Consider the following 21714-nt stretch of genomic DNA (forward strand, 5'->3'; position numbering starts at 1 on the left):
TTACAACAACAAAAACACATTGTGAATTTACAGATAATTTCAAAGGAAAAAGAAAATTAGAAGCACTTACTACAAAAATTCCCCTTACACAACCAAAGTACCAGCAGACAACAAATTCCACTACACATGGCTGGCTCCCTTGCATTGTTATAGCAGCAAACTAGGATAAGGAAGACCGACCTGTCCCTATTATGCCACTGATTTCCTTGGCTCTCTACAGCATCTGTCCTTGCTTTTTTCCCCATCTCCAGAACATTTTATGCACAAATACATGGCTAGGGAATTTAGGTCATACAAAGGGAGTAATTTAGCCCTCTAGCTATCTAAATATCTGATCTTTTCATATAGTTGGCCAGATTCAGAAGAGATGCTGCTTTACCTTTCCCGGATAGTAAACACAGAAATAGGCATTAGTGTGATGCATAGGGTGTTAGCCTGGCATATGACTTCAAGCACATCAGCAAATACATATTGTGGGAGAAGCAACTAAGTTGAACAGTATTCATTTTAACATTAACTTTTCTGTATAATGATGATGTGAATAACAGTCCTCCAGTGTGCTTCTCTATTGGTTCCAGTAATTAAGTGAAACACGTGCTATGTACTGAAGTATGCAGAAATTAGGACATAACTGCCAATCTGTGCTAATTATTTTTCTTACAGTTGTGTCTATCTAATTTGTTCTGACTTCTTGGGATCTGTATTTTACAACTAGTCATGTGACTAAAGAACACTGGGATGATGCTGAGGCTGTGATAATGCTAGACTTTTCTAGCCAAAAATTCACAAACAAGTTAAATTCACCATAGCTCTATTACATGATTTTAAATTATATCCTGAGAATCTTCCATGTAATCTGGTGTAGGTGATCCTGCTCTGGTGGGGGGTAGGGGGGGTGGGGGTGGGTGTTGGACTAGAAGATCTTTTGAGGTCCCTTCAAGCCCCTGAATTTCTGTGATCCTACTCCAAGTCGCATCTATACTGAGGCATCGCTTTTAGAACATTTACCTGAACTAAGATTAAGTCCTAACCTGCCTTTTATCCAGATAGGTGGCTCAGCTCAGCATTTTTGTTAAAGAAAAAGGAAATCCAGTGCCCCTCTGACTCACCGAGGGCAGACTTGGCATTCGACTACATAATCCTTTTGTCTGAAAAGAGCAGCCCAAGTATATTTCAGAAAGATTGTATTTTTCATTTGGCTTATGGAACACTTATAAACTAGGACTCCTAACCGTGGTTCCCAAACACAAAACAAAGTCAAAGGTTAGGGCATATGTTTTTTGTTTCAGCTTCTCCAAATTGCTTGCAAATGTATTCAAACACAATGTGTGAGGAGATACTTTATGTTATTGGAAATAACAGACTACAGGGTGCTGCGAAAGGAAAGGGAAAAAAAAACAGGCTGAGGTACCTCAAGCATAAACACGGAAAGAATACATTGGTTTAGAAACCCATAAATCCTTATTTGAATCTGCCAACCTGAAAGCCAAGTAGAGCCCGAAAAAACTATTTTTCCTAAATGCTATGTCTGATTAAGCCATACTATTAAGTGACAGCTGAACTTTAACATTAATATGATATTATTTAAATAACTGCATGAGGTTTTTGGTTTTTTTTTTTTACACTAAAATGATGAATGATTTTTGGACAGCTCAATTGACATAAAGCAAGAAACCCCTTTAATGAGATTTGACAAAATGGAGACATATGCAGAATATTTGTTACAGCTCATGTCGCAGAGCCCTTCCTGGGGAGACTTGGGTTTGGTTGTGTCTTTTCTTTACTTCATCTCTTTTTTTTTTTTTTTGGTACAGTTTATTTTGATTGTCTACAGGCACTGAACCATCCCTTTCAATTGCCACTTCCTTTCTCCATGGATTTTGAATTTAGCTTGTGTCATTTACATATTACTCTTAATCAGAGAATTTTATATGTTACGGTTTGCAGTTGCAGTTGTAAGAAATCTGTGGAACGCAGGCATGAGGTTCGGTCATTTTCACCTTTGTCAGCTGGGTATACAAGGAACTAACAAAGACATTTTTCTGAAAAGACTAAAGAACAACTCATTAAATTGTAGTTTTGATATTTTTCCAAGCCAAGTGATAAATCAAAAACTCTGCTAATACTCTCTTTTTTTTTTAATAGGAAAATTTCATTAAGCAAATATGCAACATAAAGGCACATGGAAAGGGCAATTTCATACTGAACGCTTCTGAGCATGCTCTAAACTCCTTTAAAACTGTATTTTCATAGCACCTGACACCATCTACTAGAGGGATGGATGCTTTTCCTCTTTAGGAAGCTGAACAGCTAACGAAATATGGGCAACAAAGAGAAGCTCAGGTGTCATTTCACTGGGTAAGGAACATAACCAGAGATGCCACTAATCTAGAAAAAAAAAGTCTGGGAAGGTACTAATGTAAACTTAAGGTGGGTGAGCAATTACTGGACAACTCCCTTCCTGCAGTACTACATAGGGGTTTAGCATGTTGCAATGTTTATCTTTCTGTATCATAGAATCATAGAATTGTTAGGGTTGGAAGGGACCTCAAGGATCATCTAGTTCCAACCCCTCTGCCATGGCCAGAGACACGTCACACTAGATCAGATTGTCCAGAGCCACATCCAGCCTGGCCTTAAAAACCTCCAGGGATGGGGCTTCCACCACCTCCCTGGGCAACCTGTTCCAGTGTCTCACCATCACCTCAGCTTTATCCCAGGCACAATTTTCATAATTTTGAAACCATGCTAAAACCACAAGGTTTGACAACGTGTCGGCTCCACCTACTCAGAAGACCTTTGTTCTGCATTTATGCTGCCCCAAAATATTTACAAACTTTCTCACCTAAAAAGCTAACAGTTGAAAACCCCTGAAGGAACCAAAAACACTCAAGTATAAGGAACACAGGAAATCATCATTCAACACAAAACCCCCTCCTAAATCCACAAAAGCTTCCTAAATACAAAGAAACTAAGATGAGAAATGACTAAGGGTTAATCCCTCAAGTTACAGACAACTCATTTCCATAGCTGTGATAAAACTTTCTATATAACCATGCCTGGTTGAATACCAGCATTCATTAGAAGTTATTCTACATAGCAACCCATGTAAAAAAGTCAGGTATGTCAACATGCTGAGGTTAAATGAAAACTAAAGATAAGGCATGGAAGAAGAGAGGGAGAAAAAGAGAAAGATCAGAAGTGTCCCTACCTTGGCCTTACCTTCGCAACATTCCTGTCAAAATCCTGGAACTCTTCCCCAGGTTTGCATCGGTTTCTCTAAGCTAGGAAGAAAAGAGTCCCATTAAGGTGTAAGGATATGTAACTCCATTCTGTACAGAGGGCAGATAATTATACTGTCATTTGAGTCAGTCAGCTTTGGGATTAGTCCACAACAAACCCTCATGTAAGAATGCCATCAAAGCTCTGAAATTTAGAATGTTTTGCTTGGTTTTCACTTACATAAAAATGGAACCCAGGTGCTTTACAAGGACAGTAGGTTAAAGAAAAGGCAGTCATATAGAACAATGTCTTTTCACTCATTCTGCCTGAAGGAAACATGCATATACTGTCCCTTAAATACAAAACTTCTCCTGACCTTACAGTAGCCACAACTGGGATGGATGTCCAAGTACTCTGTGAACAGTATGCAGTATATACATAAGGCACAGCTGTACAATATATATTTTTGCATAGAATGATCACATGCTTGCTGAAAATAACATTTTTAGTGGTCTGTTGGGACACAGGAAACCTACCTTTAGAGCTAAACTTAATTAGCTGACTTGTTCTACAGCTGTCTAAAACCTTGCAAAATAGGTACAAGCAAAACTGAATCAAAAAAAGCCATTGGAAAGATGAAAAATTATGAAGCACATTAACTGCACATTAAAAGGTATTAAAACCTGCCTTCCATTTTTTGTGTTTATTAGTTTTTCACACAGTGATGTCTAGTAAGGAAGTGAACAGCAAGAATTGACTAACAACCCTGTTGCCTCTCTTGCTACTGATAGGTGAAAGAGACATCTTTGGACTTTTTTAGAGGTCTTGAAAGACAGTGGGACATCAGCATCTACTGTTAATGATGATGTAATGAGTGGCAGTTATGAAATAGCAGGGATCACAGCTTCTGACATGCCTCAAAACACAGCTGTGTGTATATACATGAAAACATTCTTTTTCCTCTGAAAGCTGAGTTATTTACTTCTTCATTATCGAATCAGATTAAAAGGATTACCTGACTTACTGACTTCTTACTAAAGAAACTTCGTCGTCAAAGACAAAATGTATCCTGTGTAACAAATCCATCAAAACAGGAAAACTGCCAAGGAAAGTGGCAATCTTCCAAAGATAAATCACCCTCACCATAACGAACCAGTATTAGATCTTGAACGTATTCACAGGAGCAATATTAAAACCAGTTTCTATTCTGAAGCTCAACATTGCAAATATTTGCAGCCAGAGTTAATACTTATCACTGAAATCAGCAGCACAATCAGTGAAACAACCTTTTTCTTTTGCATAAATTCTCTCCTTGTTAGTGAAGGGGTATTAAGAAAATGCCAAGCAGAAGCTAGGACTGGATAACACCAACCAGGACTTGCTCTTAGCAATATCATGTGCAGTGGGAAGGCTTGCACTGACTCTCAGATCTCTGTCATTTTGTGCTATGATGGAACAAAGATGAGCATTCTATTCCAGGGAGGCCATTCTCTCATTTTTTCCTGATTCACCTAGACAAATTCAAGCTCTAGAAAAGCAGTTTAGCCCAGTTTGACACAAGTAACACAAGGAAAAGAGTCACATTTTTTTAAAAGGCTCATTAAAAAGCCAACTTATTTTCTATGCTAGAAGGGAATCTGAAGTACAAATGTGTGCTTTACATTGGTCTTTTATTATTCATAAGGATGCATTTAACACTTGGGGCTTCTCCTCCCTTTTCACAGAAAAGTAACTCTCTCCTTTTTACCATTGTGTGTTTGATCCTAACTTTTCTCTCTTGCTGCAGGTTTCTACCTGACAACTAGAATCACTATGGATAGTTGGGAAGGGAAAGCTGAATCTTAGAGGTTTGACAAACTCCTCTAAGCAAGACGACCTCCTAGTTTTATGGTAATAAAAATAAATAATCCACAACATAAGAGAAAGAAATGTTAAAACAGAAACAAACACGTACACACATTGTTGGAAGATCTCTAGCTGCCTCCCAAGAGAACACTAAAAAAACCCACCTTTCCTTCCTGCACTGGCAGAAAAAAAACAGCATAAAGAGTTTCATACTGCAAGTTTGTTTTTATTTCAAACTGAAATATCTGATTGCTGTTCTTCCATTGTTTTTTTCTTTTCTTTTCTTTTTTTTTTAAACCAATACCAGTGGACTGCAGAAGTCAAAGAATGGGTAGCATGTAAAACTGTTAAATGGCTTATGATGGCACTGCCTAGTTTCACTGACCTGCTGTAGTGAAAACATTTTGAAATATGCTTTGATATTAGCAATGCTAATATCAAATAGCAGTGCTACAGGCTGGGGACAGAGTGGCTGGAGAGCAGCCAGGCAGAGAGGGACCTAGGGGTACTGGTCGATGGTAGGCTGAACATGAGCATGCAGTGTGCCCAGGTGGCCAAGAAGGCCAATGGCATCCTGGCCTGCATCAGAAACAGTGTGGCCAGCAGGAGCAGGGAGGTCATTCTGCCCCTGTACACTGCACTGGTTAGGCCACATCTCGAGTACTGTGTCCAGTTCTGGGCCCCTCAGTTTAGGAAGGAGGTTGACTTGCTGGAGAGTGTCTGGAGAAGGGCAACAAAGTTGGTGAGGGGTTTGGAGCACAAGTCCTATGAGGAGAGGCTGAGGGAGCTGGGGTTGCTTAGCCTGGAGAAGAGGAGGCTCAGGGGAGACCTTACTGCTGTCTACAACTACCTGAAGGGAGGTTGTAGACAGGCGGGGGCTGATCTCTTCTCCCAGGCAACCAGGACCAGAACAAGAGGACATAGTCTCAAGCTGTGCCAGGGGAGGTTTAGGCTGGATGTTAGGAAAAAAATTCTTCATAGAGACAGTGACTGGCCATTGGAATGTGCTGCCTGGGGAGGTGGTGGAGTTACTATCGTTGGAGGTGTTTAGGAGGAGACTTGACAGGGTGCTTGGTTGCATAGTTTAGTTGATTAGATGGTGCTGGATGATGGGTTGGACGTGAAGATCTTGAAGGTCTCTTCCAACCTGGTCTATTCTATTCTATTCTATGGCAAATCTACACAGCATTTGAGAAAGCTTTTAAAAAATAAGAATAAGGAAGGCAGATGAGCAAGATGCTGATATTGATATCTTGCCTGCCTTAGACATATTTTGATTAGAGGTTTTCCTGAAAATGCTGCATCTTCAAGAGACCTGCATAGTTCATTTAACCTGTCTGGCTTGTAGCAGAACTTTCATCCCTCCTCTTTGGGTTAAAAAAAAAAAGAAAAAAAAAAACTCTGAAGACAGGAAAATTCTTATATGCACATTTAACCAAATGACTGAGACATTAACTCATTTAAATTTTGTTTGTAAGACCATCAACTGACCATCACAATTCGAGCTGACATTTGACTTTCAGAAGACAAGTTTGTTCCCTGGCTAATAATAATAATAATGCCATCAATTCAGGGTAGAGGTATTGAGCACTGACAGAGCTTCCTCTGTCCTGGCATTTAAGAAATGTCCAGAAAATGGAAAACTGGCCAAGTAGTCCAAGATCATCCCTGACTACACACCTGAGCATGACAAATCTGAATTCCACAAACAAAGTGTTTTACGTGGTATATTATAAGAACTTGGAATTTGAGATTTGACTGTGTCCACTTCTGGGCCCCTCAGTTTAAGAAGGATATTGAGACACTTGAACGTGTCCAGAGAAGGGCAGCAAGGCTGGGGAGAGGCCTTGAACACAAGCCCTATGAGGAGAGGCTGAGGGAGCTGGGATTGTTTGGCCTGGAGAAGAGGAGGCTCAGGGGTGACCTCATTACCCTCTACAACTACCTGAAAGGTGGTTGTAGCCAGGAAGGGGTTGGTCTCTTCTCCCAGACAACCAGCACCAGAACAAGGGGACACAGTCCCAAGCTGCGCCAGGGGAAGTTTAGGCTCGAGGTGAGGAGAAAGTTCTTCACAGAGAGAGTCATTAGCCATTAGGAATGTGCTGCTCAGGGAGGTGGTGGAGTCACTATCCCTGGAGGTGTTCAAGAGGAGATTGGACATGGCACTTGGTGCCATGGTCTAGTCATGGGTCTGTGGTGACAGGTTGGACTCGATGATCCTCGAGGTCTCTTCCAACCTTGGCTATACTGTGATAGTGTAATTTGTGACAAGAGGTCTTTCACCTCACAGTGATGGGGTGTACTTTCCTAGAATACCCTTGGTTTTACTCTTGCTCCTTGAAGCTCACAATTTTGCCATTACAGCAATTTGCTCTTCTAGTGGGAAGCACAGAAAAGGAAAAAGTTATGCCACAAACCATGTGTGCACATAGTCACTGGAACTACACTCTTTCTTTCCAGATGATTTGTAGGGTCAGCACACTATTCATCTCCATTGGTGAGGTTTTATCTGTCCAGCTAGAAACAGAAAACCATCTCAGACTCAGCAGTCACTAGCAATGTGAGGAGTGGAGGTGAATTAAGACATGAAGCTGCCTGAAGGACACTTGGTAAATGCTCACAGTCCTTACTTATATTCAATGATTTAGTTATATTTAACGTTTTAGAGTAGCTAATGCACAGGACTTTGGGAAGTAATTGGTACAACAGACAGAAAATGCCTCATTAAAGCTGTCATATGAGGCTTTACCAATCGATGCTATCCAGGCAAAGAAACTCCCTGGGACAGATAAAGGAGTTTTCTTAAGTGGAATTGGTCAGCTAGAGGCCTTGGCAAAATTGGACACCAAATAAATTATCTGATCAACATGTGATAGACAGATATTCACAGGTGCAGTCACTCCTGGTTCTGTGAGCAAAAACCAGAACCAGAGAAGTCAAATTTCTTAGACTGACATTCAAAGAAGCTGTATGTGTTGGATGGGCTTCTGAGCATCTTAATTAACTCTACAGAATAGAATTGATCCCTATAGAGGTGACTTAAGCCTAAAATTACATGGACAACTTATCCTGACTGCAGTGACAGAGCAGCAGTACTTTCACACAGAATTGCCTAAGGAGACAATTATTAGCATTTGCAGCTACAAAGAGTAAAGTTGATCAACTACTAGAAGATCAGCCATAACACTGAACTCACAGAGTCCAAGAAGTCCTTGCAATGGACATTAACAGAAACCCTTCTAAGGACAGAAAATTGACCTAACTATGACATTAGTAACAGAAAGCTTGCTTCCAATGGTGGATTTGGTGACTTCAGCAGGACTCCTAGCAGGAGAGGCCTTGCAGGATTGTGCCTACACAAAACATTTTTTAAGTGATTCATTGCAGATGGTGATTATGCCTCACAACAGCAGCTGTTTTATACAAAACTGATCAATATGCCTGATTATTTTTGCATGCTCAAAGCAAAGAGAATCTACGATGTGCAATTATTTATTATCAAACTTACCCTCTCCCGAGCACGCTGGATCTTTTCTCTGTCATGGCTGAGGTTTTCCAGCATCTCTTGTCCAATCTGCTCTGCATTAAAAAAACAAAAATAATAAAAATATAGTTTATGACTGTAAGGCCTAAAAATGCCAGATTAGATTGTAACAATGGCATTTAATACACGTGATGGCCTCATCGCTCCTAACTGCAAAGAGGAAGACATCATTACTCTAAATGTGTCGAGCAACATAAAACTGAAGAGGCTGAACCAAAAGAGAAGCTGTCCCCCTGTAATTATTTGTAGTGCCTAGCCCTGGAAACTCATAGATCCATAGAATTGTTTTGGTTGGAAAAGACCTCCAAGATCGAGTCCAACCATCAACCTAATGCCACCACGGCCATTAAACCATGTGCGTAGGTGCCATGTCCACATGGTTTTTTTTAACACCTCCAAAGATGGTGACCCTATGAAACAAAAGCAAAAAGACTTTCAGGCTTGCTCTGAGTGATAGTTTTTCAGACTTGATGCACACTCCTTAATTTCATTTTTAAAGGAAGTCAGGAAGCCTTTGCTTAATCATCAGCCATCCTTAGACCTCTAAAGGCTGAGAGAAGTCATATTAGAAGAAATCAACTCTCTCTGGGCCTCTCAGCACTTACTAATAATACTTAAATAAAAGCTATTTCAGGTTAAACCCAGTTGCAGGTGTCTGCTTTGCTCCACCATGGACTACTTCTGGCAAGCTTAGAGATATGCTGTAATGGATCTCCTGCTGTTTTCAATAGCAGACATATACATTAATCTAATGTCATCACCATTTGTTTACACAGGGGGTGTTTGCTTCCACAGCTTCCTGCTAAACCAAGGATTGCAAAATTATAGTAGAGAGGCCTCAAGATATGGTACAAAGAAAACACAAGATGCCAAAACTTTACTCTTCAAACAGCTTCAGTTGAATGCTCCTCTAACACCGAAATTTAAGCAGCAAGTAGAGAGAAGAGATTCTAATCTTCAAAGTTCTACAGAAACATTTAGAAACCCTCCCTGTATTTCCCTGAAGGAGAAAAATAAGTTAAATCATTCCCATTTTACAGATGGGGAAACAGGCACAAGGAACTGGAGCAGCTGTAGCTTGCCTCAGGACACACAACACGTGTGAGACAGCCAGCATTTTTGTCCACATTCATTTAGGTTACTTAGCTAGTTTGCCAGAGATACACAACAAAATTGAGTAAGACTATAAAAAAGTTCTTTATATTTTTGTCATAAACAACAAAAATCATGCCTTGCTTTCCTTCTGGTGAATGAGGGGGATCTTAAAATGCAATTATTTGAAGAACTTCAAGAAAACTGGTCATTTAGAATTGTTAGTGGAGCAAACATGACTATTCTTGTGGTTTTTAATAGATGCAGTCCATTTTCAGGAAACAAAACCCAACCACCTCAGACTTAAAAAATTTGAGATGAGCATTTTTTTCCCCCCAAATCCATTTAGCAGAAGGCACACACTCTGCCAGATAAAGTCTAAGGAAATTCATTACATATATATTTCTCTATTTGGTGCCAAGTACAGTACAAGTAAGATAAATATTTCCTCAGATATCTGACCACAAATTGACATCCTCATTATGCTATCTTGTCCCTCTTGGCTTGCTGCTCTTTACTTTTAGCTGTATATACAATGCCTCCCAAAGGTGAAATGTGGTAAGATATGTGGTTATTGAGTTAAAGTTGTGAGGTGCACTACAGCTACACACATGGTAGCCTAAGAAAGTGTTTCAAGAGAGCTTTGCCTATGTTTGCATGTCAAAGGACTTACTAGATGAAACTATACTGAGCTTATTCCTCATCCAACCACTCAAAATACTGTAATACACAAACATGTACATGCAGTCAGTGTAATCTGGGGAGATAAACCAAAGCAAAATCCTCTAAAATAAAACCAACAAATTATTAAGTAAGCAGTGTGAGGTGAAATGATAACCCGCATTTCACTGGCAAAAATTACACATATGTTTGCACAGACATAGTGGAGTGTGAGGAGTAGATTTTCCGCCAATGGAATAACTCTACATGGCTGAAATGGCTTGGTACCTCACAAAGCTCAAAAAATGTCTTTATAGGAAACAGTTCTATTTTTATTACCCCAATTTTAAGCACATTACTGTGGGTTTTGTTTTTTTCATCTTCTTCCTGTCACTGGCAAGTTCACACTCTTAGCTTTTTATAATGATTGAGTTTATTTTCCAGCCATCAATGTGACAGCAGCATCAACTGTAAGTGAGGGTAAAACACCATCACTTTGACGAATAGTGTATTTTCCTCTCATTGTCAATGACTGAAGACATCAATAAATAAGGAAGGAGAGCATGTCAGCCAGAATATCACAGAATGAATTGTTGATATGACACTTAGGGATTAAACCTTCAGCCATGAAGTTCAACCTAGCAGAGGGGTCTGAGAACTGAGATAGTTGCATTTCTTCCTTGCAGCCTCTATAGATAAATAATTGGATGGATCATCAATTTTACAGGAGCAGCTTTACTCTACATGCACTTTAGTTGATGATCTTTGGCCTTTTTTGGGCTAAAATAACAACATAAGTTTGAACAAAGAGACATAACAGAGGTAACATAATCTCACAATAAGTTTGCAAACATAAATTGACACCTTTATCCACACATCCTCTTCATATCCTCACTCTACTCAGAAAATTCACTGATGACAGTGAAACTTGATTTTTAGCTGGAAGGTCAAGCCAGCCAAATGAAAATATTAATAAATAAAGAAAACACACTTATAAATGATAGGAAGACATGCTGCCTCACTTGGTTGGCAACTGAAGGTGCCTGGGACTGGAAAAAAAGTAACATTAGCCCACAGTACAGCTAATTACAAGCTTGTTACCATTGCTATCTGATTGCTATTATTTTTCAAGTTTCTCCAGGACTCTGATGTTTTCCTGCCAGTTAAAACCATCACCTATGTAGCAGGATCATGCTTCTAGTGCCACAGCGCTGTATAGATCTTTCCGGACTACTTATAATGCAAATCATCAACAATGCTACTCTGGTTATGTGAAAAGGTCAGGTTTCTAAGACATACAGTAGTGCAGATACATGAATTAAGACCAATAGGCAAACTGAAGGGTGTTGCATGTTGCTAGTAATGGTGTTATTTCCACAGAATCTTAACAACATCGATTATTTGGGAATTATCCCATCCTTTTAGCCCATATGTACGGACAGTGTTCAGTACAGTGCAGTTCCCAAGGCCTAACAAAAGGCTGCATGGTGCCACCTCTTCTAATGGAAACTCCCAAGGAGATGCATGAAATTATGTGTCAAAATTACAGCTAAACTATGAGAAGAAGAAGGGTGGATGCATTTACATCATTATTATCCATACACTGACAGGGGGCAGGAATATTCAATTATCTCCATTTTAAACTATGCAGTGGTGAACAGAAAAAGAAATTCTGGGAGGAAAAAGTACATAACTTAGTACTAACAAGAATCAGCCTTAAAGGATAAATGCTAAAATTCTAACTTAAAGGTGTTTGAACAACCTCTTCAGCACTGAATGCTGAATACTGCTCTCATGTAGGTCCAACATGAATGGTGCCTGATTCTCTGAGACTGAGTATTTGCCAAAAAGATAGCATGTCTAATGCCAAAGCACTGAAACAAAATAGAAGAATGAAGATACTTTCCCAACTGAGGAAAAACCAAAACCCCATACCCCCAAGAAATGCAAACCCAACCTCCCACTTCATGTCACAGAATCACAGAATGCCAGGTTGGAAGGGACTCCAAGAATCATCTGGTCCAACCTTTCTAGGTGATAGAATAGTTTAAATGAGATAGCCCAAGACCTTGTCAAGCTGAGTCTTAAAACTGACCAATGTAAGGGAATCCACTGCTTCTCTTGGGAGGTTGTTTCCATGTCTCACTGCACTTTTCAGGATTCCAATTGGATCTCCTCAGGAGTAACTTGTACCCATTGCCCCTTGTGTTTTCCTTCTCTTTTTCCTTCTCTTCCATGTGTGCAAGAACAAGCACATGGTCTTCAACTTCTGTACTGAGTTAAAACTCAAATAAACACATTATTGCTTCTTTACATTCCTGTATATGCCCTTTTGAATTTGCATGTAACCTATATGCTGCATTTATTGCATGTACAAATCATAATTAATAGATGTTCCACAAAGCTTGATTTTTAATGCATACACACATAGCAAGGATGCAAAGTAAGTTGTGCTTGATTGGTTTTTCTTTTCCTTTTTTTCTGCCTCCAGCCATTTAAGTATTTATTTACTTTATCAGCTAAACTGATTCTGAAGGAGTGTTTGCTAATCATTCAAGTCAATAATACTTTTTTTCCCCCCTTCTCGTTAACAATGACTAATATATTCACTCAAGAGACAGTGATGATATGGAATGAGCCTCTCCAAGCTTTTTGGATAAACACACACACATTTTAATGAATTTTGAAGACAAAGTCACCAATTTTCATTTTTCTTAGAAAAATACATTCCCTAAGAGGCAGCAGATACTTTGGATATGGTTTCAAATGTAACAACAACCAAACAAACAATAAAAAGCTTAAACCCAACCAAATCATGGAGAGGATGCCCTGAGTATTGTGTCCAGTTCTGGGCCTCTCAGTTTAAGAAGGACATCGAAACACTTGAACGTGTCCAGAGAAGGGCAACAAGGCTGGGGAGAGGCGTTGAACACAAGCCCTATGAGGAGAGGCTGAGGGAGCTGGGATTGTTTAGCCTGGAGAAGAGGAGGCTCAGGGGTGACCTCATTGCCCTCTACAACTACCTGAAAGGTGGTTGTAGCCGGGAGGGGGTTGGTCTCTTCTCCCAGGCAACCAGCACCAGAACAAGGGGACATAGTCCCAAGCTGCACCAGGGGAGGTTTAGACTCGAGGTGAGGAGGAAGTTCTTCACCGAGCGAGTCATTCGTCATTGGAACAGGCTTCTCAGGGAGGTGGTGGAGTCGCCGTCCCTGGAGGCGTTCAAGAGGAGATTGGACGTGGCACTTGGTGCCATGGTCTAGTCATGAGGTCTGTGTTGATAGGTTGGACTCGATGATCCTCGAGGTCATTTCCAACCTTAGTTATACTGTGATACTGTAAAGTAACATTTGCTCAATGCATGTGTCTGAGCTGTGTAATAAGAGATGGGAAAAGACAAACTAATTTACACTGGGAAACGCAGAAGATCACATTAAAAATCAAGATCTCTGTTCTACAGAATCATGAAATAAACTTAAAGAACCACTGAGAGAAGGCATCAGGGTAGGAGTGGAGAACAATTCTGTTGTGAGATCCTCAGCTCTGCCTACTGAATAAAGCCATTTGGGGAGCACAATTCTCTGTTGCCTTGGTACACAGACATCTCATGCTCTTCAGACATAGCTAAAAGATTATGGAAGAAGAACTATGCTGACACAGGCAGAAACTCAGTAACTATATTTAAGCCTAGAATGCTTCTTTTCCAAAAGTCACTCCATTTTTGGACAGGTTAAATGGTCGGCTTATAGAAGACAAAGAGAGAAATCATCTACACCAGTTTCTGGGGGGAAAAGGGCTAGAAAAGCATTAAATGTTAGCTGTTCAGAGGTGACAGCAAGCAGATTTACAAACTTGGAAAATATATGTTGCAGGACATAGAAGAATTCAGGGCTGAGTCAAATGCTTTATGCTTCTAACAGCAGAAAGTTAATAAAGTAAGTGATGACATCTTTAAGTGCGGGGACACAGGTAAAAGTCCTATAATTTCACAAGCTCACAGTTGATATATATTTACAGTGAACAGCCAATATAATTAGAGACAGGAGGATTTAGATCATTAAAGTCATTAAATGTCGAGTGCAGATTAATGCAGATAAATGAAGGATAATATAATGGCTATAAGCCAACAGAGAGAAAATTTGTAGAGCATTAACAGAACAGCTCCCACATTTCACTGGTGCTCAAATGCCTCAAGAACCTGCCAGAGAAAAGTTAATCTGTATGCTGTTAAGTGGTCACTTAACACAATGAAATAAAAATTAGCTATATGCTATAGGGACTACTTGGCTTCTTCAGGAGAAGCAAATGCTGGAGAGGTAGAAAGTAGTGACAATCAATGGCATACATAGAGGACACAACACTTCCAGAGCTGTCAGAAGTTCAGTTGCAAGAAAGGATAAAAGAATTCATCCAGTCTCACTGTGAAAGCAAAAAAACCCCAAACCATCTTAAAATACCTCCTAATCCTCCAAAGTCTAAGATGTCCCCCAAGTTTAAAACACAACCATTTTTCAAATGGAAAAGGTCCCTATAAGCTATATTGGATGTTCATGAAATTATTTTCATTGGCCAACAGCAAAAGGGGTCTGCTGATCTTGAGGTCAGGGAAACCAGAAAGAAAAAAAACATCCAGAACACCTAATCAGAATTCAGGCTTTGTGCTTTGTTCAAAATAAGGAAGAAAAAGTATTTGAGGAAGATGCCACATGCCTTTAAGAACAAACTGGCAGCATTTAATAACCAACACCTCCCATGGTCCAGGCCTACGCTGTCCTTCCACAGGGGAAAAAAAAGAGGCAGATGAATTAGAAGAACATAACAAAAAGACAGGAGAAAGATGATATATGACAGACCCAGTAACTTCACCTCCAGTAGCCTTTTCTCTTTCTAAGGTTTCATACCTTTTCTGAAATCCCAACTTACACCAATCTGCTGGTATAAAACTACTCATTTCTCACTAAGTGATGTATTTTTTTTTCTCCTGTCTACTCCCATCACCTATCTATCTGAGCTCCTTTAGTAACATCCTCACAGCAATATTCACAGGAGGTGGCAGACTTTGATTCTCCTGAGTGCTTCTCTACATTGAAGTCCAGCCATTGTTCTAGCCATGCACCAGCTCAGCAGTGTTCATCTGCTCCAAATTCCTCCCTGTATGTCTTCTTTCCTTGCTGCCCTTCCTTCAATTAAGTTCTAAAGACCAAGAAATCTTTGCTTGGTGCATCAGTAACTAAACAACTTGCTACCATCGTTTCAATCACTTATGTAAGTGAAGTTGAGAAGCAACCCTCGGAACCTTCTTTTCCTATTACTTTAAGTGCTTTCAAGTTGGAAGAAGTCCCTGCTTGTTCTGAGCTTGGTTCAGGGAGTGGATGATGCTTCATTACAAGACTGCCAATGTCAAACTTTTCTGAAAGCAATTTAGTAGGAGAGAGTAGTACCAATCCTGATTCCATCTAAATTAATTGTGGAAGCATATCCTCTAAAACCTGACCCACAAACCATCACTCAATTAAACCTAACTCCAAACGGACTGAGGTGACACATCAGTAATCCTTGAATCCTGCAAATCCATCTAAGGCTGGATTCATAGTCATAATTTAATCAAAAGTGGTGCACCATCTACTAATCTTGTTATAAACTCAAAGCAGTGTAAACAATTACTTTGGATTCTGTAGTACTGGTTATTTAAAAATCTTAAATTGTCTAGCCAGGGAGTTGGCAATTTAGACTCCTGCATTCAGCAGCTCAAGCCTTGTGAAGTTGGCTCTACCTTTATAGCTGACCTTAAAGCAATAAATGCACTTCAAGACAGACTTGAGCGCCAAATAGATGAGACAGACTATTAGCCAACTAGCAAACAGAAAACAAAGTTGCATTAGGTTTTCAAAAGAGAAGAAACTGTTTTGAAATGTTGAAATCCGTTTTTAAAAATCAATGTGTGCAGGAAAATACTTTTTTTCAAACTGATTTGACTACACAAAACCACAAGACACAACATTTAAACAGTACAAAGAGGAAGAACAGAATCTGCTAGTTCTTCATGATCCATTTATGTAGCTCAAATTTATCAAGAGGAACAAGATTCTTTGCAGCATCTTAGCTTCTAGACACCAGAAAACCTGTGAGAAGAGCATATCCTTCAATTGTTACCACCTGAGAAATTACTCCTTGAAGCAAAAAAACAATGACAACACATGAAAACAAAGCCAGGGCCAAATAAAATGGCATTTGAGTTTGCTCTGGTTTTCCCTAACATCTTGATGCACCAGGTTTATCCTGAATCCACAGGCAGACTAGAAAGTCAGGAAAGCTGGCAACACAAGCAAAAAGTCTATGCTTGTTTGATCTATAATACTGCCATAGAGCTGAAGAGTGTTTTAACCTTTCTTGCACCATTCAACAATTCATTTTAAATGTGAATGGAACTATCTCCTGCTGTATTCACATACATATTTAAACAACAGAAAATAGAACTAACATAGCGTCCAGACATCACAAAAATACAGCAAAACCTAGAGGATGATTAAAAAATAATGCTTAAAATCGTTGACCAAAAAGGGTAGCAGTCAGCACGAAAATAAAGCATTCTGAAAACAGCATATATATAGATATGTATACATGGGGGAAAAAAAAAGTTTCTTAAACACCAGAAAGCCCTCAAAGCAGGTGAACAGCTCAGCAACCTCGAAGCTGGCTTCAGTGCAACGCATTCTTTGAATACGAATTAGCAATGGGTAATCGCAGCATATTTATGAGGCCTTTCGCCTGGTCCTTTTCTCCAGCGAATGCTGTATTATTCATTGCGTGTGCCCTGACCCCAGTGCGCTCCTGTTCTGACAAATCATACTTGATTAAGACAAATCTTTATTAGTTAGCTAGTCAACTTCCCCATTTATCATTTGCAAATCTCCTTTTCCTTTTCTTGGGTACAGTAAAAGGAAGTAAAATCAATTTTTTTTCCCTCCGTGTACAATGAAATGCTTGTCACAGATGGTAGGTGCAAAGAGAAGCCTAGATGTTAGTAATAGATGATAAAACAAGGGTTTAACTGGCATAAATTGCAAGTGTGGCAAATCTAACACAATAGCATATTTCCAATAGGCTGAGGAAACAAGATGGAGAGGTGGGCCCAGGTGAACCTCATGAGGTTCAACATCAGCAAGGGCAGGGTTCTGCACCTAGGCCAGAACAATCCTCACTGTCAGCGCAGACTGGGGAAGAAGGTGCTAGAAAGTGGCCTTGAGGAAAAGGACTTGGAGGTGCTGATGGATGAGAAACTGGACATGAGCAGACAGTGCGAGCTTGCAGCCCAGAAGGCAAATCACATCCTGGGCTGCAAAAGATGCATTGCCAGCAGATCCAGAGCACTGATTCTGCCACTTTAGTTTGCTCTGGTGAGACCTCGCCTGGAGTACTGCATCCAGGTCTGGAGCCCTCAATATAGGAAGGACATGGACCTGATGGAGAGGGTCCAGAGGAGGGCCATGAAAATGATCAGGGTGTTGGAGCACTTCTGCTATGAGGACAGGCTGAGGGAACTGGGGGTGTTCAGCCTGGAGAAGAGAGGGCTCCTGGGAGAGCTAATAGTGGCCTTCCAGTACCTGAAGGGGGCCTACAAAAAGGATAGAAAAAGACCGTTTGCAAAGACCTGTGGGAATAGGATGAGGGGGAATGGCTTCAAACTAGAGAAGAGCAAATTTAGATTGGATGTTAGGAACAAATTCTTTACCATGAGAGTGATGGAACACCAGAACAGGTTGCCCAGGGAGGTGGTTGGGACCCCATCCCTGGAGATATTCAAAGTGAGGCTCGGCAGGGCTCTGGGCAGCCTGATCTAGTTGAGGATGCCCCTGCTGACTGCAGAGGGGGTTGGACTAGATGACCTTCAGAGGTTCCTTCCAGCCCAGACCATTCCATGCTTTATTAGCTCATTCTTTCAATATTTCCCAAATCTCTCCAAATCTAAATGCCATCTAAAAGAACTGTGCTGCCCAGGTGGAGGCTGAAAGCACCAAGGTTTGGAAAAATAAAAAAAAAAAAAGAAAAAGAGAAAGAAAATACTGAGCAAAGTTATTGTTCAGGGTTTCTAAGAAAACCAAAAATATCCTTTAAAAGCTGACCTACAAAAAAAGGAGGGAAAATTAATTAAAAATATTCACAAAACTTCAGTTTCCCTTGAAAATGTAATACCTCTCCAAAGACATGGTAATTTGGAGAAGAGAAACCTCTTTGTTAGCTTATTCAGTTGGCAAGTTACAACTAGGAAACTGTGAGGTGTGTAAAGCACACCAGGTTTATCGTGATAGTGTTTCTGTTTGCAGGGAAGGATGTTTCTTCTATTAGGACTCTGGAGATCTGAAGCAGCTACTTGGTATAGAAGAGGCAAGGAACAGAGGGAAGCAACAGTCCATAGCTTATTGATCTGTCTGCAGCTCAAGTTCTAGGTCTGCCCCAGAATTTTATTCTGGTCTCCGGAGGGATCTCTAGAAATGCCCACTTAGCTATTCCGTTGTTTGGTGATGAAGTTTAGTAGTTTGCATATAATACATTTTGAGTCTGGGTTTTATACATACTGCTATTTACACCTACCAATTAGAACCTGTGTTCATTCAAAATATACAGCACTTTAAAAACCTGCACCTAAAGGACAGAATAACAACACAAACATCTCTGCGCTGCTTAGACAGCACAACTCTTACAGACTCCTGTCTTCCTCCACTTACACCTGCCCATCTCAAGCTGTTTTCCCTTTGTTTATATTTCTAGTTGTACCCTGTAGGACCAATGCAGCTATGGATTCTGCTCCTTTTTCACACACATGAGCTAAGTGCTAGTTACTTCCATCTGCAATGTTGCCTTCGATTAGACACAAAGTAATGCCGAGAAAACCACTGCTGCAACAAGCCCACAACAAGGCTACAGAGAGAACAGTGAAAAAATAGCTGATGGCCTGGCAAATCACTGCTTCCAGAAGGTATGCAAGAAAAGAGCAAGCAAAGAACACAGACTGATTTTTAAATCCAAGCTGGGTGTGCAAGGCTATGTCTATTAAAAAAAAAAAGTCTCTGATCTTATACTTGTCAAAGAAAATACTTCCGGAAATTGCTGAGATGAAAATAAAGTCTTTCCCATAACAGATTCTTTACCGTACTCTTCAGAGCTGAATCATATTTTAAGAATCAAGTTAAGCTCTTCAGATGGTCTCTAGGAGGTAGACTTCATGGGGCCTTTACTGCACATGGACATGACTTGTTTCTAAGGTATCCCTGCAAAGAAAAATTGTTGGAAAACCTGATTTTTCAGTAAGTGTCTAAGATGGCAAGTATGCTTTCTTCTGATGGAGGAACTCAGCAACAATTATTGGTGGTTCTGGCATCTCCACATGACAGTAGTGCTGTATGGTTTAACTGGAGGCAAGCCTGGAGATTTCACAAAAGAAACTACTCCAGAACAGAGCAGCTTACTGCATGGGGCAGTAGTTTTTGCTTGAATTCTCCTGAAGCAGCTGCCTGCAGCACTTCAAGAGCCATCCCAGCTACTGGACATGATCTTTTGAGTCCCTGATGATTTATTTGGGTCAGTGTTACCCAGAAGACAGCTTCTCTCTGTTGGGAGTTACTTAAATTGCAGTCAGCAGAGATAACATGCACTGGAGGTGCCATGAAGAGGTGCTGGCAGCTGAACAGACTCTGTGAGGATGTCCTGGGTTTAGATGACATCTCCACTCTCTTGTGGTCTGCCAGCTCTCAGACATGTTAGCATGCAGGATGTGATGCCAAAGACATCAGGTTGTCTGCCTTGGAATGTAATTAACAACTTTCTAGGAGTTGCTGGCAGGCCACTGTTAACGTTTATTTGTGTGAATGCTCTGTATGCTGCAGACAGAACAAATTAGGTATGTTCTTTTTTGTTGTGCCTTATTTCTGCATTTCTAGAGGGTCAACACATGCAAAACAGCACGCCCAGTAGTCCCTAGCTCAACACAGTAAAGAGACAAGTATCTCGATTTTCTGTCATGCTCAAAAAAAAATCAAGAACGTGGGGAGGAAAGGTCAGATCTAGGAAAGGACTCTGAACTGCTGGGTTCTCCATTTGAAATGAAAGGCATGCCACCTATGGGCAGGTACCATCCAGCCCACCATCCTCACTGATGTTACATACCACTGCTCATGGCCACCTACACATTTTATTGCCATTTTGAATGCCAGGGGAAAAAAAAGAAAAAGAAAAAAAGAAAAGGGAAAGAAAGAGGGGAAACAAAAAAAAAGAAGGATCATTGCATACTTTAACACTGCAAGGTAGGGATCTGAAGAAACACAATTTTACTACTGGCTCAACCACTGGTGCGAGTCTCAAATATTTGTGCATGCTTCCCCATTTCTAAACCGAGTGTGAAGGAATCCACGTTGGCAGAACACAGTCTGTATCACGAGAACTACTGTATTCCTATGGAAGGCATTTAAATATTGCCCTTAGCTTCTTGGAGAGTAATTCTCATAGCGACTACTAGTATAAATCTACTTTTTTTTTACTGAAAAAAATATATTAGAGATGATTTTCTTTTTAAATGCACACTCTTGTCAAAACCAGGACATTGCATTTAGTCTCGTAAAATATTTCCAGATTATTTGAGCATCAAAATATAATTATCCCACCATCAACTGAATTGGTAAATTTTTGCAGCCTGGCATTTTAATGCAAACACCCAGTTTGCAAACACAACTTTGCTGGAAATTCTCAAGAAGTGTTAAACCGATGTCAGTGTCTCAGTAATTTCGCAGTTTAAAAACAGTTAGAAATGTAATGACTACACTGCACTTGATTAAAGCATTTACAGCTCTAATCAAAAACTGACAGCAAGATCAAAGATGTTAACTTAAATCTCTCTTCTAATTATGTTTAAAATGCCACACCTCAGGCCTGTCTCTCCTCTTCTTTTTCAAACCAAATTCTGCTTAAGAAAGATCTAACACTTCTTAACAGTTCATTATCCAATAAAACTATTCAAAGCTTAAAAGCAATCTACACAATTAGTCAGGACCTCAGGGAGTCCACCGGTAGTCTTTATTACAGGGCTTCATATTAAAACACCTTAATTATATTTGTCAAATGGATTTCATCAAAACCCATCGTCACTTTAATTTTCATATTTTGACAGTGCTGGCATAGCATTATTACCACCTGCCAAGCTATGAACTACAACAAAATTATCAAATTCCTTCAAATACTAAGCAGTTTCTTTTTGTACCTGACCAATGATTTCCGTATTTTTTTTAATCATGTTTTTTCCCCTCGGTGAATGCACCATAATTAAGAGGAATAATTAAAAGTCCATGTTCACGCAGCACACA

At 40.0% G+C, this 21714-nt stretch overlaps 1 protein-coding gene across 4 annotated transcripts in view; it reads right to left on the reverse strand.

The window, feature by feature from the left end:
• The window catches only part of VTI1A (vesicle transport through interaction with t-SNAREs 1A), a 306094-nt gene that overhangs the window by 106697 nt on the left and 177683 nt on the right, over positions 1-21714 (reverse strand). For 2 of the 4 annotated variants that reach the window (XM_068139374.1, XM_068139375.1), the window contains 2 exons: positions 8576-8646; positions 3223-3284 (listed from right to left, as the gene is read on the reverse strand). In XM_068139374.1, coding sequence (XP_067995475.1) covers positions 3223-3284; positions 8576-8646 — 133 coding nt within the window. Of the gene's footprint in view, positions 1-3211; positions 3285-8575; positions 8647-21714 lie in introns of all 4 variants that reach the window. The other 2 variants (XM_068139376.1, XM_068139377.1) reach the window with 1 other exon arrangement.

Source organism: Melanerpes formicivorus, unplaced genomic scaffold, assembly GCF_026170545.1.
Source record: "Melanerpes formicivorus ecotype bairdi unplaced genomic scaffold, bMelFor1.0.p_v2 SCAF_6, whole genome shotgun sequence".
NCBI lineage: Eukaryota > Metazoa > Chordata > Aves > Piciformes > Picidae > Melanerpes > Melanerpes formicivorus.